Below are 27,758 nucleotides of genomic sequence, written 5' to 3' on the forward strand. Positions count from 1 at the left end.
CTGTCTTTCTTGCTTTACTCCTCATTCATTCTTTCCCGCGCGGGTGCGGGATAGAGCCTTAAGCCTGGCGTTCCCAGGAGTGTGTGGAGGTTGGCACACCAAGTTGCTGAGACTGGGGCACCATCCTCCTCCGGTTCGGCGAGGGTGCCGGCAGAGAGCCTCGGCTCGGACAACACAGCGCTCCTGCCCGCACGGGCAGTCCTCCTCTTGTCCCTGAGGCAGCACAGCACGCCCTGCGCCTCTCGGCTCTTGGCCGACTGTGCGTAGGTCCTGTAGGACTTCGGCTGTAGCCCGCTCGGCCTTGGAAATCCCTGCAGTGTTCAGAACACAGAAACTAGACTCATCACCTAATTCGCCAGGGAGCCGGGGCGCTGCGGGGCCGCGGCGCTGCCTCCCCCGCTCCTCCCCCACCCCACCCCCGCCTGTGCTCTGGCGGCCTCCGGGAGTCACACAGCCTGCCCCCCCACCCCCCACCCCCGGCAGACAAAGGGCCTGGGCAAATTCGCCGCCTGGCCTCCTAGAGCTCCGGGGAGGCGTCTGCGCCCGCGGTGGATCGCGCAGGAGGCGCGCGCGGGGCGAGAAGCTGCGGCCGCGCTCGCGCGGTAGAGGAAAAACCACGAGATGCGCCTGACTCACATCTGTTGCTGCTTCCTCCTTTACCATCTGGGGTTCCTATCGAATGAGATGGTTTCAGGTAAGGTCTTCCTTGAGTTTCCAGCTTCCTTTCCAACTTCCCCAGTGGAGATCAAGAAAACACGGGAGGGCAGAGTTGGTGCAACTGGTGCACGGTGAGCAGAGCTCAATGGGTAGCAATAAAAATAAGCGTGCTGATGCCTATGAGGGGTCAAACTCGGAAGCGAAGCGCACTTCTCCCAACCTCACTTTAACCATCTGTGAAATGAGCAGTACCCTCTAGAGTAGTAATGTTTGCAAAGGTACATTTACAACGCCTGGAGAAAAATTGAGAAGTATGCTCTGTCATATACTTTAGAAATCACTTAAATTGTGCTGGATTCTTTGCACTGATTTTCATCAACAGCGATCATCAAACTTTGCTGGCCCACTCCCTCTCTCACCCCTGCATCATCCTACTTTCATTCTGAAAATGCTGGGGTCTGTAATCTGATTGCAAAGCATCGGGGTTTGCGAGCATTTCAGGAGCTAGACGGGTGGTCTCCATTCCTTTCAAGTGAGCGCCTTGTATCAGTACAGATTGTGAGTCTGGGAATGCTTGTGCTACGGAACCGCCGCACTTTAAGTCCGGTACTTCTGTCTGCCCTGCCTGCAGGACTGCAGTTCGCCCCTGACCGCGAGGAGTGGGAAGTCGTATTTCCTGCACTCTGGCGCCCAGAGCCGGTGGATGCAGCGGGCGGCAGCGGGGGCAGCGCGGACCCAAGCTGGTTGCGCGGTCTAGGGGGCGGCGGAGGCGCCCGGGGGCAGGCTGCCGGCAGCTCACGGGAGGTGCGCTCCGTGGCCCCCGCGCCACTGGTAGAGCCCGCGGAGGGTCAGTCCGAGTCCCATTTCCGACCTCCGTTGTCGCCAGGAGGTGAGGAGGACGAGGAGCTGGAATCACAGGAGCTGCCACGGGGATCCAACGGTGCTGCCGCCCTGTCCTCAGGAGTCCCGGCCTCGTGGCAGCCGCCGCGGTTCCCACAGACGCGGCCGTCCCCGTCCCCGTCTCCGTCCCCTCCTCGAGCCCAGCAAGCCGAACAAGACAGCGATGAGGTGTTGCTGAGGATCCCGGCCTTCTCCCGGGACCTGTACCTGCTGCTTCGGAGAGATGGACGCTTCTTGGCTCCGCGCTTCGCTGTGGAACAGCGGCCAAGTCCAGGCCCCGGCCCCACGGGGGCAGCCGCTCCGCGCCCTCCTGCCCCTCCCGATGCCTCCTGCTTTTACACCGGGGCGGTGCTGCGGCACCCAGGCTCGCTGGCCTCTTTTAGCACCTGTGGAGGTGGTCTGGTAAGCGCCTTTCCTCCCCAGCTCTCCACCTTCCCTGCTACCTCTTTGCTTTCCCTCCATACAACAAGCTGATTTGCATGCACCTTCTCCTCGTTTTCAATGTATTCCGCATGAATTTTGCCTTACACAGCACCATGCAGGTGTCTGCATCCTTTGCTTCCAATGGAACATCTTCAGGGTAGACCAGTGAATCAGAAGTCTATTGGATATATAAAGGCCTCCTTCTAGATGGTTATGATATTTATTTTGAGTACTATATTAAATTTTGCCTCCTTGTTACTTTTTGCCGGTGTTCAACTTCTTTCTTTCTCCCCGAGTTTCTAAAATAAGCCCACCATGAGATGTTTTTTTTTAGCAGATTGAAATCAACCAATCTGTTCACTGCTAACGCTCTTTCGCGTTTGCTCCCCACCCTCAGCTCCTCATCTATTGTCTTACTTTTTTAATGCCTTGCTTCAGAGTTGTCAGAACAGCAAGTCTACAATTTAAATACATCTACAACCATACTAGACACCTGTTCACAGTTTCTGTTAGAGTCAGTCAGCTGAAAGCCTGACACTGTTGTCTATGACCAACCATTTTCTCATCTAAGGTTTACATTTTACTGGACAATACCTCCAATTTTTCTTTCTTCAATTCCACATAGGAAAGTAGCAAGGTTGAAAGCTTTGTTAACAGGCTGTAGGGACTAAGGTGTCAAAGCCACTTACTCTTTTAATGTACATTGTTTGTTTTTCTCCCTGTGTCTTAACCCAGGGTTTGGCATAATTATTGCCTTCCATAGTTGGCCTTTATTTTGTGTATGTGTATATGTGTGTGTGTGGGGAGTTCAGGGAGTAAAATATATATAAAATAAAATTTACCACTGGAACCACTTTTATAGGCACAGGTCAGTGGCAATAAGTATGTGTTGTTGTACAACCCGCACTACTGTGACCTTTACTTTTGGTTAAAGCAAAACTCATAAAATATCAAAAATGCCCATGTGATTTGTGGCTTCACTTTGCTGTTCATACTGGGCCATTGATGAAATCCACAAGAACACATCTGAAAGTAACTTGCTCATTTGGAGAAAAATCCAATAGCAATGAAAAGCTGAAAATATTAGCACAACTAAAGCCATGAAATGTAAAAAGATGATTTAAAATCCAAATGAAACAAAACTAGAAATTTTTATTCATGTCCCTCTAAGGTACCATAGTCAATTGATTAAATTGCTGGATAGGTACATATTTTACTAGATTCACAGAATGGTGAGTATTCAACTATGGAAATTTTTTAGTATAAGTGAAAAAAATTGGCATGGAAAAATTACATGAAAAGCATTTACAAATGTTTTCTGTGGAACTGATGTTTGAACACTTCACTGGGGAAAACATTTTGTGGGCATTTCATTGTCCACTAGATTTTGGCTAGGTATTAAATAATTACATATAGGAAGTTCCTGGTGTAGTAAGAGCAATAGGGAATAAAGCATTTCACTGTGTTGAAACATGGACTATTGGTCAGATTTTCCAAATGAGCTATGTGCCCTCTCTATATACTTAAGGGACCAATGCTAAAGTTATGAGTAGGTTTTCCATAGACTGAATAGGAGTTTGACATACCTCCCTGTTTATCATGTTGCCTTTTTGCTCACTTTTCCTATTAGGCATTTATATATATATATATATATATATATATATATATATATATATATATATGTGTGTGTGTGTGTGTGTGTGTGTGTGTGTGTGTGTGTATGGTGTATGTCCCGAACTGGGAAGTCTTTGTTATTGAGGAAAACTGACATTGCCAGCAATACAGTATAGCAGTCAGACTTTGAGTAAAATGTTAGGCAAATAGCCAAGAAGGGTGGTTTGTTACTCCAGACTGCCATGCCAGCCCCTTATAAACTGGTGGATTAGGAAAGAGAGAACGTGATTTGTTATCTGGACTCTGGTGTTGGCTTGCTTCCTGATACTGATAAGTTCTTTACCTCTCCCATAAGAAAGAAGTGAGAATTAGATTATTGGATTTAAAAAAAATGAAGCAGTGGAGTTAGAATCCAATTAATTGTTTAAATGTATTCTAGAGCCTATATTAGGATCTAGAATGCCCTGTCTTTAGGGGCCCACAGATGAGGAGTGTGTATATATCCCATGCATAGGCCAGAAGATGCTAAAATGTCTGTGGTATCAGGCCTGAAAAGTCTTATCTGCTAGAGTATTGGCTTTCTCTCTGTGTGTTACAGATGCAAATAGGGAAATACAATAGGCTGAAGTATGTGCAAACACAGGAATGGTAAGGGCAGTGATGTGGCAGTACTCTCTTGTTGCTTTTTTTTTTTTTAATTTCCAAGACATTGTAAGGTGTCTAGTTTTTAGTAGGCACTAAGTAAAAGTTGCTGAAGAATAATATATAATGCATAAAGTACTTTATTACATTTTAAATGATAGTTTGTGAAAAATTAAAATATATATGTAACAAATTTTGTGAAACAGTGCAATAATTATGTTTGCTCACAATTAACTTAATACCTTAAAAATACACACACACACACACACACACACACACACAGACACACATAAGTTCTGGGCCAAAGCAAAATATATCAACACCTACTTTGCCTATGACTGAATGCATAGATTATTTATTGAGGATGATAAGAAGTGACTACTACATCTATTACCACATTATTTGCTTAAATTTAGAATTTTATACTTTGGCAATTATTTTGATTAGTTTGATTAAACAGAATCTGGAGACTTGTATAAATTCAGTTTTTTTTCTGTCTCTTTCTTTTTTCCTTTTGCAATTTATCTATCTGCCTGTCTTTCCTCCCTCCCTCCCTCCCTCCCTCCCTTCCTTCCTTCCTTCCTTCCTTCCTTCCTTCCTTCCTTCCTTCCTTCTTCAGGATTTAACCCAGGGACACTTAACCACTGAGCCACATACCCAGACCTTTTTATTTATTTAATATTTTTTATTTTGAGACAAGATCTTGCTAAGTTGTTTAGGGCCTTGCTAAGTTCCTGAGGCTGGCTTTGAACTTTTGATCCTCCTGCCTCAGCTTCCTAAATTGGTGAGATTACAGGTGTGTGTTACCATGCCAGGCTGCAATTTACCCTTTTACCTGAATCAAAGTACTCTATGCTGTGGCATGTTTTGAAGAATTTAATATTTTAGGACCTCCGCTTTGGATGTCACTGTGGCAAAAACCAATGTGAAGGCAGGTGTCAGGGCAGGGATGGGGGAAGACAAGTAAATAACAAGGAGAACAAATGAAATTCACATCTAAATGAAAAGGTGAAAATGACTGACTGCATACATGTATGGTCTTCATTCAAGCCATGTTTTAGAAATGATAGAAAAATATTCTGGACAAATCTAAAACATTACTATAAGAGAATGCCATGAATACATCAGACATTTTGAATATCTCCTGAAAAACTGAAAAGAGTTTGGTGGGATTAACACAAAGCATACAGACATAAGAAAACATCTGTGTGTGACGGGAGCTGTGCCAAAATGCTGCTGTACATTCAAGGAAAGAGAATGCAGAAGCAGAATGGAACCACATAGCCACAGTGGAATTTGCCTTTTCTGACATCCAATTATGCCAAGTAGTTTTTGAAAGCCACATGTATGTGTCTGTAGGCAAAAGAAGAGAGAATAGAGGCAGGGCTTTCCTGGTCATATTGGTGACACCCAGGGTGTATAGAGTCTCCATTCTTAAAGAATGAGCTATTGTCTCCTTGAATGATGTCTCAGTGAATGGTCCTATCTGACTCTAAATAACTAGAGTGTAGTTGAGTAATCTGAATGAGACACAACAGATAGGTGAGCTAGAAGCCAAAATAAATAAATAAACAATTGATAAAAAAAATGGATGAGCTAACAGCCAAGAACACTTTTAAGAATATAAATCATATAAAAGACAGTCAGCAAATACTGGTTAATTATTACACCAGACAACAAAATTAATAGGCTAAATAAAATGCTGCAACAAGACAGTAGTGCTCAGAAGAGGAAGAACCAATATATATTCATGGAAAAAAATTAAAACCTAACAAATTGCTATCCACAAAATGTTTTGATACAAGGAAATTAAAATTGCATGAATATTAGAATTAAAGTTTTATACATGAACCGATAGGTAAATTTGTGACCTAGAAGATCAAATCCAGAAATTAATTCAGAACATAAGACAAAGGGCAAATGGATACAAAGTGTGAAAGAACATTGGTGATCTATGATTTATAGGTCAAGATCTAAAATTTCTCTAATAGTTAATGCTTTTTGAAAAATCAGGTAAAGGTAAAATTTTTAAATGCATGTAGTAGTATACCTTCTAGATTGACGAAGTTTAGGATATGAGGCCAAGTTAGATAGATGATGTTCCAGGTGAGCCTTACTCAGTGTATGCTAAAACCAATTTCCAGTATGGGTCTCTGTACTTGACATGAAAAATTTTAGAAAAATGCAAAGCAGTTTATGTATAGAATACTGAATTTTGAAGATTTTCCAGTTGTTTCTTGGTGTCTAGTCTCAAATAAAATTACAGCAATTTTTCACAGCTTTTTCTTATTTTCCCCAGATTTTCATAGAAACAAATATGTATTTTGCATTCCTATTTTACTTGCTTTAGAATTTAGTGTTTGATTATGTAATTACAAAATGTTGTGCCTTGATACACTCAAACGAATATAGCTGAGTATTGGTAAATATTCAGGCCCAGTGGTAGGAATAATGCATGCAATAAGACCAGGGAAGAGGCTGCTACTCATGAGTGTTTGACATGCTGCAGGCTTCATTGACTTATTTTTCAGGTAGAGTGTAGAGTATTTAATTCAATGATTTGAGTTGAATTAGTTGATACATCCAATATGGGTTAGGTAGAGATTGATACTTTTTTTTGGGTAACAGCATCAATTTGTCAGAGATGAGATATAAACCTTCAGAATGATTGATCAGTTTCCAAACTCAGCATGTTGCAAATAGAGATCCAGATTTTGAAACTGTGGCAGAATAATAGGAAATCAAAGACAAAGAGAGAACCCTATCAGCTTAATAAGGAGAGATTATCTATAATGTTGGTTGACTTTTGAGGATCGAGTCAACTGGATAACTGGAGCATCAACTGTCTCCAGAGTTCAAAGAAGTGATTTTCAATCCTGGATGGAACTTGACTACCATTCAATCCTGAGGCCAAAATGAAATTATTTTCAAAATTTTAAGGACTCCAAGTTTATCCTACATAAACCTCTAAAAATGGATGCAACGAGTAGTCTCTGTCAACACCTGTTCATCATTAATTACTCAGTGTTGTGTTCTAAGAATAACCAGGTTTGTCCAATTCTAGCATGTTGATCCAGAGGTAGTTAATTCCTTAACAAATATGCATATATAAATTCATAGCTTTAAAAAATTTCACACTGTTAATGCACATATAGACACACATACACACACATCCCCTTAGATCACAAATGCATGAAGATGTTCCCCTCTTCCAGTAGTACTGTTTTATCCAATCTCATCATGTGTCATAATTTACTTAATTTATTTGGTGTTAATGAACATTTAATTCTAATATTCTCCTATTATGAACACTGCTAAATATATAAAATTCTTTATAGACATGGCACCTTACCTTTGTAATTTTTATCAAACAGTATGTGTATTGGTATTGCCTGATTTCATGTCATGGGGTCTGGTGCCACTTTATGCTCTCACTTCAGCAGATTATGAGAGTGAATCTTTTTGTGATGGCAAGTGTTAGTGTTATTAAAAAGGTTGATCTTTATCAAATCTAATAGGCCAAATGTTATCTGAGGGTAACTTTAATTTACATTTTGTTTGGTTATTACTGGTGAGGTTGAATGTCTTCTTATTTCTTGTGATTTTTATTCTCATTTCCTTTCTTGTTGTATTAATCAGCTTTTTATACACTGTGACCAAATGCCTGAGAAAAACAACTTAAAGGAGAAAGGATTTAGTTTGGCTCATGCTTTCAGGAGTTTCAGTTCATGGTCAACTGACTCTGTTGCTTTTAGACCTGTGGCAAGGCCAAAACATGGTGCAAGAGCATGAGAGGAAAGCTATTTGTTTCATGGCAGTTAGTGGGGAATAGAGAGAGAGAGAGAGAGGAGAGAGAGAGGGGAGGGGGAGGTAGAGTGATCACACATGGGAGTCACAGGGAAGATGACCAGGGACAAGGTAAATCTTTCCAGGTCATGCCCTAGTGACCCACTTCTTTCATCTAGGCCTCACCTCCTACAGTGTCCACTGCCTCCCAATAATGTCACAAAATTATAAACCTATCAATGGAAGAATTCACAGATGAGGTTAGAGCCTTCATGATCCAAGAACTTCACCAAAGCCCCACCTCTGAACATTGTAGCACTGGAGACATGCCTTCAACATACTTGGGGGACTTTCCAGATGGAAACCATAATAACATTTGCAGACTTTGTCTTCCTGTCATTCACTCATTTTTTATTAGATTTTTGCTTATCTTCATTTTAAATTCCAGCACTCTTTATACATTAGTATTTTAAAAGATAAACATCAACTACAAAGTAATGCATGCTGAATATAGAAAAATTTCAAAATATATGTCATCTATAATCTTACCATTCAGTGATAAACACTATTAACTTTTTAGTGTTTATGATGAAAAGTAAATGGAAATTTTAAATGTATTTTTACATTTTTCCCCAGATTATTAGTAAGCTAAAGAAAGCACATTTTCTCAAACATAATTTTTGGTTCATGAGATTGGCACAAATTATGCAGATTGAGAATATCCAGTGGACATACTTGGAGAACACTTAATCTTACATGTTAACAGAAAGCAAATTGGGACTCTTTTATGGTCTCTATTGAAAATTTAAATGTACTTATTGGTCTGTTTAGCAGTTCTACTTGTAAAAATCAACTTTAGAGGAACATACATATATATGAAAAAGATTTATGTATAAGCTATTTATTGCAGCATTTAGAGCATCATCAGTAGTAAACTAGTTACATCTATATATTGTGCTGGAGCTCAGAGAACAAAAAGAGATATAATTACTTGCTTTAAGGTATTTATGTTTCAAACTATTGTTCTTGCCTTCTGTGTTCATCATAGTTCTTTTAGTAAATGTTCAATGGCTATTTATGAAATAACTGGTCTTTCAGTGAGTATATCTTTAAGACATTTCATAGTTTTCCAGATCAACTTTTAGAATGGCATATTTAGAGTGACACAGAGGGGAAGCTTCTGTAATGAAAGTGGAACCTCATGAGCATACTCCAGTCTTACTTAGGGAAGTTATATAATGTATTCTGATAAACAGAATAGCCATGTATCCTGAATAAGCTCCTTTCTGCATTAAAAGTTAATAAATCATGTAGTTATCTATCAATCTATGTTTCAGTTGCTTGTCCAATTTTACAAAAATAAGTTTTATTTATTTAATATAAATTATATGCTTACTTATTTAAAGTTTATTAGCTAAATCATAAACAAGCATACTTTTCAAATAAGAAAATCTTTGTAGGAGTCAGAAAATATTTTTTTTGATAAAGCACATTGATGTTGACCTCATGTCCAATTGAATGTTTCCACTTAATTTCAGTTACATTTTTATTCCAGATAATTTCACGTCTTTGTATTTGCTAAGTAAAGGATAATCAGAGAAATTCCAGGTTCCTATGGGAAAGTTAGAGAAGAATTTCTGATATATTTTGGAACAATGGGAGAACCAGTAGTCCCTCTTGAAATGATTTGGGAGATTTCCTGAAAAGAAATTTTAAGGTTACCTTAGCTATGCAAGGACCATAATTTGATGCAGAGTTCATTTAGGGTGCAGCTATAGTGAGCACATCATCTTGTCTCCATCTCATCTTTATTCCAATGCCAAACCCTAGACTGAGACAAGTGAGAAAATGAGATCACAGCCATTCTAATGCTACCCAGATAGTTTACAGAATTATTTAATGGTGGTGTTGGGAAAACCCTTGGGTATTATATAGTTTAGTATTTGCCTTTTCCAGAAAGTGAAACTTAATTTTATTTCCTAATTAATATCTGCAATAAATTAACTATGTAACCTTTAACTCAGATCATGAGGGAATGAAGCTGATGAATGAAGGCCAGTTTTGTCCCTATTAAATTATTCTGCTTTCCCGTTGCTCTCCACTGAGAGAAGGGATGGGGGGTGGAAGGAAAGGAAGAGATGTCTGTAGATATCTAAACATAGTTTTTCTTCATAAGCATATTCAGAGTTCCAATATAAGGATGTTTGCCCAGGAATGTTTTTAGTACAGTTGCCTCAGCCTGGCTGTACCTAAAATAAATGACCACTTGAAGAGTGTGCTTACATTGGCACCATTTGGACAGGCTTGATGCCCTGTTTGTTAAACTATGCTGTGTCAAAAACACCTGTGTCAAAAACATGGAAGTAGGGTGCAGGGGAGGTAGGGGTTTGCTGAGGTAGAAATTAGTTGGATATTTTCCATTAAAATCAGAATTCTGGAGTGAACCTCAAATCTAAGAATGTATTTAAAAAGAATCTCCTAAAGTTCTCAGGCAAGCTAAAAATGGGAGGTCAGCCATTCCAGTGGTTCAGAAAACTACAGAACTCAGGATTTTAAGGGGCATTTTTGCATCCTCCAGACTCTACACACCTATAGATCTTGCAATCTTGCATGAATTTTTGATGCTCCCCCTCCCCCATGTCCCCTGCGACCCTCCTCCCTCCCTCCCTCCTCTCTCCTCCCCCCCTCGGCTCTAATTATAGTACACTTGTATACAAAGAGTCCATTACACCCTTTGCCATTACTGTTTTCACCCCTAGCCTCAAGTAACCAATACTCCATTTTCTGGCCACATTTTCTTACCTTTTAACATCCTCCCCAGAATCCACTCATATGTCATTGAGCTAGAAAGAAATTTCATAGATTTCAAATTATTCATCCACAGACTATAAATATGAACTAGTTGGGTGGCAATAGAATGGGATAATACAACCAGTATAACTGTTTATCTACTCTTCAGAGGGAAAGCAAGACGGGAGTTAAACTGTGCTTTCCATTCTAAAATCTGGAAGTAAATTGAGCTAAATTATTTCAAATCATCATCAACAGTTCCATGAGTAACATAGCAGGAGGTTTACTCCAGCTGTTTCACAATAGTTATTTTAAAAAACTAAAATTTATCAGAAACAAAGGATGAAATGTCTTTATGTTAACAAAACCTACTGTAACATCAAGTTCAAATGTAAATAAATGAAGACTGAGGCACATTATAGAGAAATATTTGAAAATGAGTTATGAAGGCAAAATTGTAAGCTCTTATGGGACCTTATCTAGAATGTCAATTCAGTGTGCTCACATTAAGAGGTTGTTGGAAATGTATAAGAATTAAATAATGAACCATCTCAAATAACAGAAAGGAAATGACAGGTCTTGTCTACTGATTCGCATGCTAAGACAGGATGTCAAGATTCCTGTAAAACTCATTGGAATTAACAATCAAAAGAATTAACATACTAAGGAAAGGAGACAAGCATGCCTTTATATTAGCTAGTCAAATTAGTGCATTTGGTTTATCTCCATGATAACTTGGATTTGAATTTATATAATAGCAACTAAAATGTTCCAGGTACCTTTATTTTAACATTATTATGTTATCAGCAAATATTTTAGTCTGTTCAACTTATAGATAAGCAAATAAATTATTAACAGAGGAACTTATGTATAATAAGTATGTCTGGGGACTTCATGGTGTTGTCTGACTCTTGTTTGTGTCCTTCCAAAATAAACAGATTTTCAAAATTTTACAACATCAAGATAGAAATTGAGTAATGTATTATGAGAATACAAATCCTGTATAAACCTAATTAACTCAGTATAAAGTTAAAGTAATTTATTTTGGAAATAGTTATCTTTTTAAAGTTAAATTATTTAGTGCCCCATTTTTTTCACTAACAGATAATTCTTCTATAGAGATTTTCAATTGGAATTTCATTGGTGGTTCAACGTGAATTTTAAGATAGGTGGTTCCATTTAATAATGTTCTAAAAATTATGTTGATATCTTAAGATAGAAATTTTTCTAAATGCAGCCTAATTATTTCTCATTAGTAAGATTTATTCATGGATATGTCAAATTAATTTTTCTAGAGTAAATCATTACTTAAAATGTAACAATTTGAAAAGGATATTGTGAGTGCTTTTTTTCTAATATCCTTTTTTTTTCAGTTACAATTTACATGTCTTAACATCCATTTCAAGTGTATAGCTCAAGTTGTACACTTATGGAATTGTGCACATTTCAGTTTTTGGATATTTTCTATCAACTCAAAGAGTCCATTGCACCCCTTTGCCGTCACTGTTTTCACCCCTAGCCTCAAGTAACCAATACTCCATTTTCTGGCCACATAGAAAACCGTTACATTTCATACAAATGGAATCACACAAAATTTGGTCTTTTGTTTCAGCTGACTTCATTCACTTATGCTTTGGGGTTTCATCCATGTGGTATCATGTGTCAGCAGTGTGTTCTATTTTTCTTGACCAATGTTAGTCCATTGTCTGGATGTACCACATTTTGTTTATCCATTTATCAGTTAATGGGCATTTGGCTTACTTCCATGTTTTGGCCATTAGGAATAATGCTAGTATAAACCTTTGCATACAGGTCTTTGTGTACATATATATTTCTGTTCTTCTGGAGTAGATATATAGGAGTGGAATTATGGTCATATGTTAAATTTGTGTTTAGTATTTTAAGAAACTGTCAAGCTGTTTTCTAAAACACTGCAGCTTTTTGTATTCCCACCAGTGATGTATGAGAGTTCAAGTTCTCCACAGCCTCCACAATACTTAATTGTTGTCTCTTTTTTATTATTGTATGGTTGTATGTACGTAGTCATATCTCACTGTGATTTTAATTTGTGTTTCCTTAGTGAATAACTCTATTGAGTACCTTGTTAGGGGCCAAATCATAGCTATTGATATATTATCTTTAATGAAATATCTATTAAAATCTTTTGTCCACTTCTTAATTAGTTCTTTTCTAAGATTCAGTTTTAAGAGATCTTCATGTACTCTGAATGTAAATTTAGTATCAGATATATAATTTGTTAAAGTTTTCTTCTTGTCTACAGTTTTTCTATTCATTTTCTTGTGTCTTTTAAAGCCATTTAAAATTTTGATAAATTTAGTTTTATCATTTTTTTATGGAATAGTGCTTTTGGTGTCCTAAGAATACTGTGTCTAACTGAAATTCACAAGGACTTTGTCCTGTGTTTTCTATGATGAGGTTCATAATTTCAGTTTTTACATTTAAGCAATGATTGATTTGTTTGTGTGAAGGGTTTAAATTAATCTTTTTGCATATTATATACACACATAATTGTATTTCAGCATCTTTTGTTAAAAATATATTTTTTTTCTCACAAAATACTATAGCACTTTTGTTAAAAGCAAATTTATCATAAAAGCAAACATTTATTTTTGAATTAATAGCACTGTTGTTTGAATTATATTTTATATATTCATATATACACAAGTTAGCCTGACATATGTAGTGCTATAATGTTTTTAATTTGAGAAATTTGAATTCTTCAATTTGGTTTTCTTTTTCAGAATTGCTTTGGCTACTCTGAGTCCTTTGCATTTGTATATAAATTTTAGAATCACATTGTCAATATCTGCAAAGTATCTGGTGGAACATTGGTAGGGATTATGCTGAATGTAAAATTCAATTTTGGTAGAGTTCTCACCTCAAACAACTCAAAACTTTTCGGTTTCTCTGAAAAGGAATATTATTGGAACAATCATTAAGGGATATTTGTGAACACCCTAATGATTAACAAGGAATGAAATTAGCTCCTGATACCTGATATACTTAAAATGATCAATTTCAAGCCATTGACACTATTTAAAATTCTTAAAGGATTCATGAGAATTGAATAACCAAGATACTGACTTGGAGATTTACAAATAAGGTACATAAATCAGGAAGTGACACACTTAGTGTCTTCACAGTATCTGGACAGGAACCCAGACATTAAACTCCATGAATGTTTCATTTGACCCAGGGATATGAAAAAAGACCATTAGGGTCAAAGTTCAAATCAAGCAGAAAAAAATACCGGCAGACTAAAAAATTCAAATCAATCCTTCTAGGAAGTGGATTTCAATTACAAATATTCACTTAGTTTTTTTTTTTTTTTCTAAATGTAACCTTTATCAAAAGTATTGCTATGTATTTAGTTAAACAGAACTACAGATTTCAGTATAGGACCTTTCACTAAAAACTAAACAATGTGCTCTCTCTGGTAATGTGAATTTTGAGAGAATTTCTCCAAACTGCAGGAGTTACAATTGAGAAAAAAAAGTCAGGGAAATAAAGGCTCTTTGATATTTAATCTATTAGACACTAATTTAATAATGATATAAAGAAACCTAGGAAAGGACAGGGATACTGTATATATAGTAGTCTCACTTTGTGTTGTTGTTGTTTGTTTGTTTTGTTTCTTTTTGGTACCTGGGATTGAATTCAGGGCCACTTGACCACAGAGACACATTCCCAGACATTTTGTATTTTATTTAGTGACCAGGTCTCACTGAATTGCTTAGCACCTTGCTTTTGCTGATGCTGGCTTTGAATTCGCCATCCTCCTGCCTCAGCCTCCTAAGTTGCTGGGATTACAGGCATGCATACTGTGCCAGACTGTTGCTTCCCTCTTTATTCAGTGTTATACTTTCTGAGACTTCTATTACCAGTAGTTGATTGGTATGAAATATTAAATGGATTATTCCAGAAATGAGCAATTTGTAAGTTTTACATTGTTCAGCTTTCTGAGTAGTATGATCAATTCTCTTATAGTCCCACTTCCTCACACTAAGGACATAAATAAATCATCACCTCTGTCCAGTGTACCTATACTGTATGTTTTGCCCACCCTGTTAGTCACTTTATAGCTGTCTAGTGTATTAGATTCAGTGCCACAGAATCACAGGACTTGTGTTCAAGTAAGTAATCCTTATTTTACTTCATAACAGTTACAAAAAATGTAAGAGTCATGATGCTGTCAATTTTATTACAGTATATTGTTACACTTGTTCTATTTTATTATTAATTATCCTGGGTAATCCTATACTGTATCTAAATTGTAAATTAAACTATATCATAGTATAAATAGGGTTTGCTACTGTTCATGGTTTCAGGCATCCTCTAGGAGTTTTGGAATGTATTTACCATGGACAAGAGAGAGTACTATAGTAATTACAATAAATAATTTCCCCCATTGTAGCAGCTGTCACAGAGAGGTATTTCTTGACATTGACAATGTCTTGGAATTGAAAAAAATATGACTTGAAAGGAAATGTGGATGTACTATCATTTTAGGAAGTAAACATTTATGAGGATTTAGTAGCAATTGTTGTCCTGCAAAAACTTGGCTTAGTAAGTGAAAGAGAATGCTATCCAAATAGTTATATCAAGTCTCTGATTTGGGGTAATTACATATAGAAATATACACGGGAAAGGAAAGCTTTATAGTTGTTTATTTTAATGTGCTTGAATTTATTTTGCTGAAGTTGATGCTAGGTCAGGATTAAGTCAACATTTTATCCTATAAGTCTTATATTTAGTCTGAACTTTATGGGACAAAGTGATGTCCAAGAATTCTGTCAAGAGAGATGCTTTGGAGTACTCAGAAGAAAACAGACCAGACATAAATACACATATCACTTAAAAACCATGTCTTAGCTATTAAAATGGTAGATTAGCTTAGAAATAGATTTTAATACTAATTTAATTCCCATGATTGTTTGTTTTGAACTTTCAGTTTCTGTAGTGTCTTCTTTTCAGGCCCAAGAGTTTACATGGTTTGTATGAATTAACACAGCCTTCTATAAGGAAGGTAGAGTCACGAAAGGGGTTAGCGGGTGGAAAGATAAAGAGGAAAAGTAAATCCAGTGATGCATACTTAGAGTATGTTTTAAGCTTGAAAATACGGAAACCCTTATTTCCATTTGAAATGCTTTGGAATAATGTGTTACAGTGCCCTTGGGGACAGCCTACAACTGCACATTAATATGGTTTAAAAGGTCTCCAAAGCATTTGCCTATAGTTAGCTCAGTTGTAGTATTTTAGTAAGTGTTCTAATAACTTGGCTGCTCTTTCCTTTGGCTGTGGAGTCTCCACAAGTGTTCAATGTCCAATTTTTGGGTCTTTGGTCACATGGTCTTACGTGTTCATGTTCTGAACCTATTAATAACTCACCATAGGCTTGTAAGAGAATACATCAGACTCTATATTGGAACTGCATAATCAACTGTCTGCTTAATCCTTCTCTCATTTCTTTCCATTACCTCCTCCTCTACAAGATACACATTCAATCCTCTACTTAGTGCTTATAATCACTCCTGGTCCTGTTACTCTGAAAGGCATTTCAGTACATTAAATCCTGGAGACTTAAAAAAAATACAATTGAAAGAGAAAACAGTGTAGACTGGCACAATAATATACATGGCTAGGGGCTGAGGTTGTGGTAGAGTGCTTGCCTAGCACATGCGGGGTCCTGCCTGGGTTCAATCCTCAGCACCACATAAAAATAAATAAACAAAATAATGGTATTTGAAAAAAATAATAATATACTTGGATAAAACCATGATAATAACAGTAAATGATAATAAGGTACTTTAGAGTTTCTAACTTTTATTTATAAATTCTTTTGGCCATAGTATGGCTACATACTTTCTAGAAAACCAGTGACCTTCTCAAAGACATGTTTCTACTTTTTAGAAACAAAGTTGTATTGTGAGGGCTCTAAAGGATGTTGGATATGGAGGGAACTTTTTTGTTGTTAATAAAATAATATGCTATAATTTCAGTTTCTTCCTTAGCACAAATTGAGTATGGACATGCTTATTTTATCTTTTAATGTATATGATACTCTTTAGATCATATATTTTGAAAGTGCTAGTAAAATTTACATGTATGAAAAAGTATAGTTTCCTGTGTCATTGCAGTGGTAGATCATAAATGACAAGAGCCATACATATGAGGAATGGAAAAAGGAACAGATTATTTCACTAATCAAACATACAAGGCCAGTTACCAAGCAACAGGTCCACCTTTTTCTTTATACACTCAATCAAGGAAAATCAGCAAATGGAAATGTTACTGTTTCTATTTGCACTGATTAAAAATATACAAATAGTTGAGGTACAAGATATATGAGGTGATATTTATTGACTACTATTATAAAGCAGACTTTTTGTTATAATGTATGGATAATTTTCATAGAAAACTACTAAAGTACATGCTATTATTAATTATTACTCAGTTTTATAGATAAGAAGGCAAAAGTTCCAGGACATTAAATAATTCACCTACGTCAAGCAGCTGGTAATATCTGAGGGAGAATTGAAAGCTAAGAACTGGGGAGGAAGGAGAGGAGTAAAGGGGAAGATTTTTTTTTAAATTCAATTTATCAGAGATGTATAACACACTTCTGTTATTTTAATTCTTTGATCTAAGGTATGGGTAGAACTTCACAAAGAATAGGTACAAGGGTAGAATGAGAAATGGCAGAAATGTAATTTGTCTTTCTCTTTCTAGTTTCTGTCTTGTGTTAATATGCTTAAAATCTTAAAGCAAGAACTTATCATACAATAAAGAGCTTTCCTTTAAAATATGCCTGACATCACCCTGTCACAAAGAAAGGAACTTACTAATTTCACCTCCTCATTTTATTTTTGGAAATTTCTGTTGTTGGAAAGCTCTGGCATCTTGGAATTAATCTTGTTCTGGTTTTTGTATTCTAGAGGATGATATATCTCTCTGATGATAGACAACAATAACAGTAACACAACTGTAAACAACAATGATCATTTATGAATGAATCAGTGAAGTTTTGTATATAGTACCTCACTGTTCAATTTTTTAAAGGCAGATACGGTGTGATTGGAGGAGATGGGTTCCTGGGGGCATGCCTTTGGGGTATATATTTTATATCTGGTATATATTTTGTATCTGGCAAATGGAATCTCTCTCTCTCTCTCTCTCTCTCTCTCTCTCTCTCTCTCTCTCTTCCTCTCTCCCTCTCTTTCTAATAATCGTAAGAACCACTCCCCTCTACCACATTTTTCTGCCATGAGATTCTGCCTCACCTCAAGCACCAAGGAATGGAGCCAACTATTTAAGGACTGAGACCTCTGAAACAGTGAACCCCCAAATAATCCTCTTCTAAAATTGTTCTGGTCAAGTCTTTTAGTAACAGGAGTGAAAAAGCTATAAATAAATGTATGAAATCATTTATCCCAATAATTTATGGTTGTATTGACACTTGAAAATATGTGTAATTAACCATTCAATCAGAATGACAGAGAAAAAAAATATTCATCTTAGTAGATACAGATGAATAATTTGACAAAATGTAACTTCATGATAAAAACTGTCAAAAAACTAGGAATAGAAAGCATTTTCTTAACTTCACTAAGGGTATGTATGAAAACCATAGATGGGGTATCATACCACTTAATTCTAAAGTACCCAGTATTTTCCATTAAGATCAGGAACAGAGCAAGGATAGCATTGTCCCTATTAATCTCTGTAATTAAGGTCCAGTACAATAGAAAAGAAAATAAATGAAATCATTCAGATTTTTTAGGAAGAAACCTAGCTAATTTTATATACAGGAAGCATGGTTTGTACAGATAATTCTTCCAAAACTCAGTGAGTTGAGCAAGGTTGCAGATATAAAGTCTATGTCTAAGAATCAATAATCTTTTTTTAAAAAATATTTTTTAGTTGCCAATGAATTTTTAACTTTATTTATATGTGGTGTTGAGGATGGAACCCACGGCCTCACAAATGTTAGGCAAGTGCTCTACCACTGAGCCACAACCCCAGTCCCAATGCCAATAATCTTTATGGTATCAATGGATGCTTAAAAATTGAAGTTTTAAAAAATACCATTCAATATACTATCAAATGTATGAAATACTTAGACATAAATGTAATATAACATATACTCAGATAATGAAAATTAGAAAATATTGCTGACAAAATTAAAGAATATCTAAATAAATGAAGAAATATACAAAGTTCATGAATCAGAAAACTGTTTTGTTAAGATGTCAATTATTTCTGAATAGATCTATGTACTAATACTCTAATGTTTTTTTTAATTGACTTTTTGGGTAGAGATTGATAAGCAAAGCATATTTCAATTTTTTATGAAACTGCAAAGTACTTAAAAGGCCAAAACAATTTTGGAATGAACAAAGTTGGAGGACTTACACTAACTTTGAAGTGATACTAGAAAGTTTTGTAATCAAGATAGGAGTGGTATTGGCACAAAGAGGTATATTAAAGTAAGACAGGTCCAGAAATACACTTACTCTAATATAGCTGGTTGATTTTCAGTACTGTTATCAATTTAATTCAACAAATAAATTCTATTCTTTGACAAGTGGTACTAGAAGAATTAAGCATCCATAAGAGATGAATGAATCTTGATCTCTACCTCATACCAGAATCATCAACCTAAATGGATCATAAACTATTAAAAGAAAACTTAGGAGAAAATCTTCAGTTCCTTAGTATAAGCCAAAAATATTTTCATTGGGACACTGAAAATGATAATTTGGACATCTGGAGCACTAAACCTTCTAACTTCTCAAATGACACTGACATAAAATGAAAGCATAATACAAAGTGGGACAAAATATTTGCAAAAGATTTATCTGATGAATTGCTTGTTGCCAGAATATATAAAGTCTCTTCATCTTTGAACGGAAAATTCACTAAAGAGATATTTAGATAAAAAAATAAGTTTATGAAAAGATTCTTAATATTATTGGTCCTTAGGGAAGAAATGGAAATAAATATCCGCATAAGAACACTCAAATGTTCATTGCCGATTCATTCACAATTGCCCCCAAATGGAAAACATATTATATATTCATGCAGTGGAGCGAACAACTAATTCATTCCACAAAATGGGTAAGTGATAGAAACTCAATGCACATACAAAAACTGCACATTGTTTGATTCTATTTATATGGGATTCAAGAAAAGACAAAACTATGAATCAGTGATTGACAAGAATCCGGGTCCTAAGAAAAGAGGAATTGCCTGCAAAGGAGCACAGGGGATATAGTTGGAGGTGATAGAAAATTCCGTTCAATGATTTGGTGGTTGTTCCATGACTGTGTAAGTTTGTTAAAACAAACAAAAAACAATGCTCAAACTTTTACCCTCAATAAGCTAAATATCCTCTGATTCTCTTACTTCCAGGGTGAACATCCTGAGTGTCCTTAACAGTTCCTTATTGGAGTGGTCCAGGTACAGTCTCATAGAAGTGAAACTGTCACTTCCTTAATGTAGGAATTTGCAGTTAGTGATGCAATCTCAGGTTGTCTTCACTTACCACACATTTCATGTAGTCGTAAATTTTTGTGACATACAAAGCATCGACTATTGTAAAATATTAACAACACAGAAGTAAATATACAAAAGTGGAATTGTCAATGTCAAAACCTTCTCTAGAGGTTGCTTCAGAGAGTAATTGGATGTGTTTTTTCATCAAGAGTTTTACTAAGGACTTAACAGCTACACATAAATATCGTGCAGTTGTTAGCTGAGGGCCTTTTTACCCCTGGGATCTACAGGAAATTCCTTAATACTCCACTGTCCTAGTCCCACAAGTTTCTAAGCCCTTGACTCAAGATTTCAAAGTTTGGGATAAAGAGGGAAGAAGAGTACCTCTTTTCCAAGATCCTTCCCTTAAATCTGCATCTGCACATGCTGCCTTTGTTCCTTCTATATAAACTTGCAGAGAATATTCAACTGCTTCACAAGTTTCTTAAAAACTCTGTTCCTACCACTCATTTCAGGAATTCTAGGGAATTTCAGTGAAGACTTAGGGTATATTGGGATTGGGATACAGGGGTGGCCGTCAGCCTTCTAGGGCCTCATCAATGTCTCCCAGGCTGGTTCCACTATTCATTTCTGCTCTCCCTTTTCTCCTACAGGATTCTTTCCAGATGTTCTCAATTCTTCACCCTCTAACATGCAAACCTCTCTACTTCTCTTAACCCAAAAAGCTTCCCATATCAAGTCCACCAAAATATAAAGAAAATTAAAGGGCCTTCCAATCAATTCGAATGACCTCATCCCACCTGACCCCACCCCTGTTTTTTGTTTTGCTGTTCCATATGTGTGGAATAGCACCTGTTTCATGTAAAGTAGTTTGGATCTATTTTTCTCCAAATTAATGGAACTTCCAGAAAATAGATTTCTTAATTGCAAATTAATTATCTAAAATCAATTGAATTAATTATGTAAATACACTGTCCAAATTACTGTTCTAAAAAGATCTGTCATCATGTAATGCTTACATTGCAACATTTGAATTCTTTAAGCATTCGATCACATTACAACGGAACTTGTAACAACCATGAACTGTCATGAGGCATGTGTTATCAATGGGGCCTCTTGGCATCATGGGCTGTCCATTACCAACCATGCTATCCATTCCTAGTTAATAACAATCTCTTATTTGCATTTTTAGTATCACTCTGTGCTGTGTACCATGGCACATTTTTGTCAATTGTTTTTGTATTGGGATTTTCTATAAAAAATGCTTATAAAATTATTGTTTTAGGATAATTATATTCTTATGAAGTTTTTAGTGTGTAGAGTCATAATAAGTAACATTTGTGTTCTTTTCATACACACAAGCTTGCTTATATAATGGCGTTACAAATCATGTGTTTTCTATAACTTGTTTATTGAGTTTTTAGGACATCTTTAAATATATTGGATACTAATCTCTTAATAGCTGTGTATATTACACGTATCTTCTTTCACTTTGTGACCTGGAGAGCTTTTCATGCCATTTGTGTGCATGTAGTTTTTTCAGAGAGCTATATAATAATCCATAACATGAGAGCACAATAATTTATTTATACTGCCAACATAACTCTTGGTTAAGAGCAAGTAATTCTGTCTCTTATTAGCTTTGTTACTGTTAATGAGAAATTTAATACAAGATACTATTTTTTTCATATATAAAATGTAGAAAAATATTTATTACTTTGTAGAACTGTAGGTGATATTAGAGAAATAATAAAAGTAAATTACTCCAGATCAGTGTTTTTGACCTCAGTGCTAATGTCATTTGGGGTAAGATAATTTTATTGTGAAGTATTATCCTATACAATGTGGGATATTTAGCAGCTGTGGATTCTACGCATACATGCCACTGTGACAGCCCAAAATATCTCCAGATGTTGCCAATGGGTCTAATTATCTCCCGAAGGCATGTGTTCGTGTGTGTGTGTGTGTGTGTGTGTGTGTGTGTGTTTGTGTGTGTGTGAGAAAGAGAGAGAGAGAGAGAGAGAGAGAGAGAGAGCGCACATGTCCACATTTAGTTGAGAACTACTATACTACAGAAGAATTTGATAGCACACAGTCAGATCTGCTGCATGAAGCTGGACAAAGTTCTTGAAGATTCTCTTCACATGGATTACATTATAGATAGCTTTTGATATAACTGCATGGTAGTGGCCATGAAGAAAGATTTCCATAGTGCTAGGCTGTTAGGTTGGCACTGTTTTTACACTAACAGAACTGACCATAATTCTGCAATTTACAACTGATTGCCAAAATCTTTGCATATCTGTGTGAACATGCTTGCAAGAGATTTTCTGGAAATAATATCTTTGAGGGAGAAAGGAGCACAAAGCTGGCATCATTGAAAGTTTGATATACTCTTTAAAATCAACTTCCAAGTATACTAGATCAGCTTACACTCTCACCAATTATACCTAGGAATACCCTTTTTTTCATGTCTTTAACCATAGTGAATATTATCACTCTTCATATTCAACAAACTTTGTGAATTTTTAATATTCCTCTCCACAATTTGCATTTTTTCTGTGTGTTACATATTTGTACAGTTTGTACATTTTCTAATTAATCTTTTAATCATTCAAAGTTATAACTAGAAATCCAGTTACAAAACTGTGCAAGTATAAAGAGAAGCACATAGGTTATTACAACTAGCTTTCAGATTTCATGAATGCTAACAGTTGACAACTTTGCTCAAGATCTTTATTTTAAAATTTGTACATTGTCTTGAATCCCTCATTGTATTCCCCCCAGCCAATTTTTTCTCAGTCCCCAGATGTAACCACTATTATCAAATTTGTGTATATATTTCCATCCATATTTTTATAATTTTATTATGTGTGCATCTATAAAGATATGTGTATATATGTATATATCCATAAGGATATATATATATATATATATATATATATATATATATATATATATAGCATTGTTTTATATTTTAAAATTTACATAACAGGAATCATACTGTGAGAATCCTTCTAGAGCTTGCTGTTTTGAAATTCCAATTTTATTCTTTGAGATTTATTCAAGTTGATACACATCTAGTCCACCATATAAACTGCAATGTCTTTTTTATTGTTTGAATACTGTATAACTTATTTATTAATTACTCTATTGTTGGATGATCATTTTTTTTCTCCTTGTTTTTGGAATTATAAGCAAAATTGTAATGATTATCATTTTGTCTCATGAGTACATGTGAAGAGACTTTTGAAGATCTATACCTTTATGTTTAAAAAATATTATTAAATTTTTCTTATATGATCATAATACTTCACCAAACCTGTATTTTTCCACAAGAAACTCCTAGTATTGGTGAACTGTTTTTTTTTTTTGTTTTCCTTTTATTCTTTACTCTTCTCTCAGTAATGAGAAGAACAATTAGACAGAAAACCAAAAATAAGAAAAAAAATAAATAACTGAAGAATACAGTTAGGATTAACTATATTCTTGAACTAAATGACATAGAAACTTTTATCTAGTCACATGGAACTCTTATCAAGGTAGCCTATATCAGGTACCATTAAAGTTGTCTCAACAAATTTAAAATAGTTGAAAAAAATGATTATGTTCTTTGGTGACAGTGGATTTCATAGAATAATGACAAAAAATATCTAGACATTAACTTAAATTGGGAACTAATATAACACATTGCTAAATAAAATGTTTAAAGAAGAAATAACAAAAGAAATTAGAAAACATTGGAACTCTACATAAATGAGAACAGAAAATAATTTGGGATACAGCTAAAGCAATAATGTTGGGGAAATTTATAGCATTAAATACTAAAGTTAGAAAGTTTTAAAAAGTAGAGAAAATTAAACTTTATAGGTTAAAGAAAATAATAAAAAAACAAAAAAATCAATGAATTTTCTTAAAAAACAAAAAACAGTGAAAAAAATTAATTTTATGAAAAAACAAATTGCTACATCTATCTCTAGATAGATCAAAGAGAAAGAAAATACAAATTATCAATGAGAGGGAGGCATCATTACAGCTTTGAAATTAAAATAATTACAAGGAAATATTTGAACCACTTTATGTCAAGAAAATTTACAACTTTAGAAGAGACAAATTTCTTGATATCACATTTATATATATATGAAAAATGATATATATTTATTTTTAGGGTTTTTTTTCTTTCTTTAATTTACTTTTTATTTTATTTCTTTTTAGTTACACATAACAGTTGAATCCATTTTGGCATAATTATAAAAATGTGGAATGTATCTTGTTCTAATTCAGTCCCCACTACCTCTCATTCCCCTCCTACTCCCTGCTCCCTTCCCACTACTGATCTTTCTGCTATTTACCCATAGTTATTTTTTAAAAATTAATTTATTGTGAATAAATTAATATTAATATTAATTAATATTAATAATATACATGATGGCGAGATTTACTGTGGTGTGTTTATATAGGTACATGGGAAAGTTAGGTCAGAATCATTCCACTGTGTTTCCTATTCCTATCCACCCTTCCTTCCCTTCATTTCTCTTTGTTTGCTCCAATGGACTTCTATTTTTTTATCCACCCTTTATCATAGTTTTATCTTCCAGAGATATATAGTATATATTTATTGATACAAGTATAACATGAAGTACTACAAATTCTTTCAGTAATTTGAAAGGAAGGAATACTCTTCAATACTTTCCAAGAGGTTAACATTTTCTTTATATAAAAAAACAGATAAAACATTATTTAAAAAAATACACACTACATTATTATCCCCATGTGAGTATATAACCTGGAATCTATCAATAGCAAAAACACTCAGCAGTAGATAATATATAATCATGACCAAAAAGTGTTTATTCCCAAAATTCAAGGAAAGCTTAGCATTTAAAAATGTCAGTGTGATCCACCACGTGAAACAAGTGAAAGTGAAAAACCTACATACTAATATAAATGAAATGCAGAAAAATAACGACACAATTTAACATTCATTTATGATAAAAACCTTCTGCAAATTAGGAATAGACATAACCATAGGCATCTTCAGAAAACTCATTAAAATCATTCTTAACTTGGAAAGACTATACATTTATTACCTTATCAGGAATTATACAAGGATGTCCATTCTATTCACTTATACTCAACATTGCATGGAAGATCCTAGCAATTACAGAAGCAAAATAAATAAATATTGAAATAATTAAAGGCAGGCAGATAGTAAAGGAGGAAATGAAATTGTGTCTATTTGCAGGTAACAAGATCATGTACATAGACAATCCTGAAAGATAGCTGGGTGTGATGGCACATGCTTGTAATCCCAGATGCTTGGGAGGTTGAGGCAGGAAGATCATGAGTTCAAAGCCAACCTCATCAACTTGGAGAGGCCTTACGCAACTCAGTAAGACCCTGTCTTTAAATAAAACATTTAAAAGAGTTGGGGATATGACTCAATGATTAAATGCCCCTGGGTTCAATTCCTGCTATACACACACACACACACACACACACAAAAAAAAAAAAATCCTAAAAGATCTATAAAATAGTGTGAGAATTGACAAATGAGTTGAGCAAGGTCACAGGATGTTATGCTAATTAAAAGAAAAGATGTGTGCATTTTTTCATAGTTCTTTTCTCCATTTTTTCCAACATCCTCCTACTTATCTTTCTGTTAGGTTCACTTGAATATATTTTTTTTCTAAAATTATTTCAAATCAAACATTAAAGTCAGATGTAACAAAAACAGAACAATTTACTTCTTTAAAAAAAAAACATGTTACCTAATCATTTAATTTAATTCCTAGAGTTTAAAGATTATTTTCTACTCTAGGAAGGGCTAGTTGGGCACTGCCAAAATGCAGAGAAAAAATTGAAAAAGGGCTTAAAATGCAAAATGTTTTTTTAAATATATAATGCTATTTATTGTATAAATAACAACACTTTTCAACAAAATTATTAATATTTCTACCACTTTAAACTTTTATGAATTAATACCAGTTTAAAAATCTCTATAGAGATACAATAAAGGCATTTCTATTAATTTTATGATTTTTGAACTCTACTTTTGACAGGTGTTAAATAATGAATATTATTTATAATATTAGTACAGATCTGGTTTGCCATCTGTATGGTATATAGATCCACTCATTAGTGGTCATATTTCTATACATGGATCATAATATATATGTATATAATATGAAATTTTATACATATGTGCCAAAAAAGCAACTAGATTTAGAAGTTTTGTATTTTTCTACTTTTTATATATGTGAAATAATGAACATGTTTATCTGTTTTCTTGGCGTTCCCATACTGAACAGCAAGTAACATTTTCTATATGCACTTTTCTGTTGAAATAATTAATTTCAGTTTGTCTATAGGAGAGGTCTGTGGCATTACTAATTCAGAATCTAATTCAGTCAAACATGTGTCTTCAATTCTAAGTCAAGTTACTTTGGCACATACTAAATTGGAGAGAACTGCCATTCATATGTATTCTTTTGGTTAGTTGTTGAATGAAACCTGAATGGAATCATACCCATATATGGAGTTGGCGTCTACATGTGAGCTAAGTTGAACAAATAATAAGTTAAAGAAAACTTGCAAGACCAAAAGAAAGCAGGAAGAAATGTTGTAAGGCTGTATTGTGTGCATGGTATGATTTTAGGCCACTGGTTTTACTTATGTTCTGTTAGGGAAACTGTTAATATCATGGCAATGCAAATATATCAAATTTTCTGTTGAATTGAAAATCTTTATTATTTAGCAATAAAGTACTTAAGCAGGACTTGGTAGAAGAGTACAGGAATAGTTTGCTTTCTTTAGTGATTTACTGCCCTTCAACATACATTTATATAATTTCATACTTATATATAATTTCATTTAATGGACAGGAAACTTAATTATTTGTTAGATAGTGAAGGATTGCTTTAGTTTCATTGTTAATGTCCCTTTTGTCCTAACAGAGCTTTATGAAGTTACTCACACCCATTCTTATTTGCCGAGCATCAGCCCAGGTCCCAAGGCTGGAAAGCAAACCAGATTTGGTATGGGTTTTCCTTTAATGAGTGATGTTAAAGGAAATTAATCCCAAGCATAGAATATAATTAAAAATGCTACAAGGCTTCAGTGATCTGTGAAGGCTGGGCTTTGAAATGTTACAATTGAGCCTATTTGTGTTTCATCCTCCTCCTTTACTACCTAACCTAGTAGAAAATAATTCTGACATCATTATCATCAAAGGCCAACATTTTTGGTAGCTCGTTAAGAAAAGTAAAGTGTGATTTATACATTTAATTCAAACAACTTGTGGCTATTCTTATCTTAAAGCTTATTATCTGCTTGGGCATGGGGATGAGAGGAAGAGGCAGAAGTAAGAGGAAATAGCAGTTGCTGTAAAAAGGGCTGGTTAGGCATTGTGTTTTCTATACTGTCCCTTG

The 27,758-nt window shown here is 35.0% G+C and overlaps 1 protein-coding gene across 3 annotated transcripts in view; it reads left to right on the forward strand.

Moving 5' to 3' along the window:
- The first annotated feature begins 444 nt into the window (after nucleotides 1-444).
- Nucleotides 445-27,758, forward strand: part of ADAMTS19 (ADAM metallopeptidase with thrombospondin type 1 motif 19) — a 254,721-nt gene continuing 227,407 nt past the window's right edge. For all 3 annotated transcript variants that reach the window (XM_081281410.1, XM_081281411.1, XM_081281412.1), the window contains exons 1-2: nucleotides 445-694; nucleotides 1,289-1,959. In XM_081281410.1, the coding sequence (XP_081137536.1) occupies nucleotides 622-694; nucleotides 1,289-1,959 (744 nt within the window). In that variant the 5' untranslated portion in view covers nucleotides 445-621. The remainder of the gene's footprint in view (nucleotides 695-1,288; nucleotides 1,960-27,758) is intronic.

This window comes from Spermophilus citellus (genome assembly GCF_964194105.1).
Source record: "Spermophilus citellus genome assembly, chromosome: 1".
Lineage (NCBI taxonomy): Eukaryota > Metazoa > Chordata > Mammalia > Rodentia > Sciuridae > Spermophilus > Spermophilus citellus.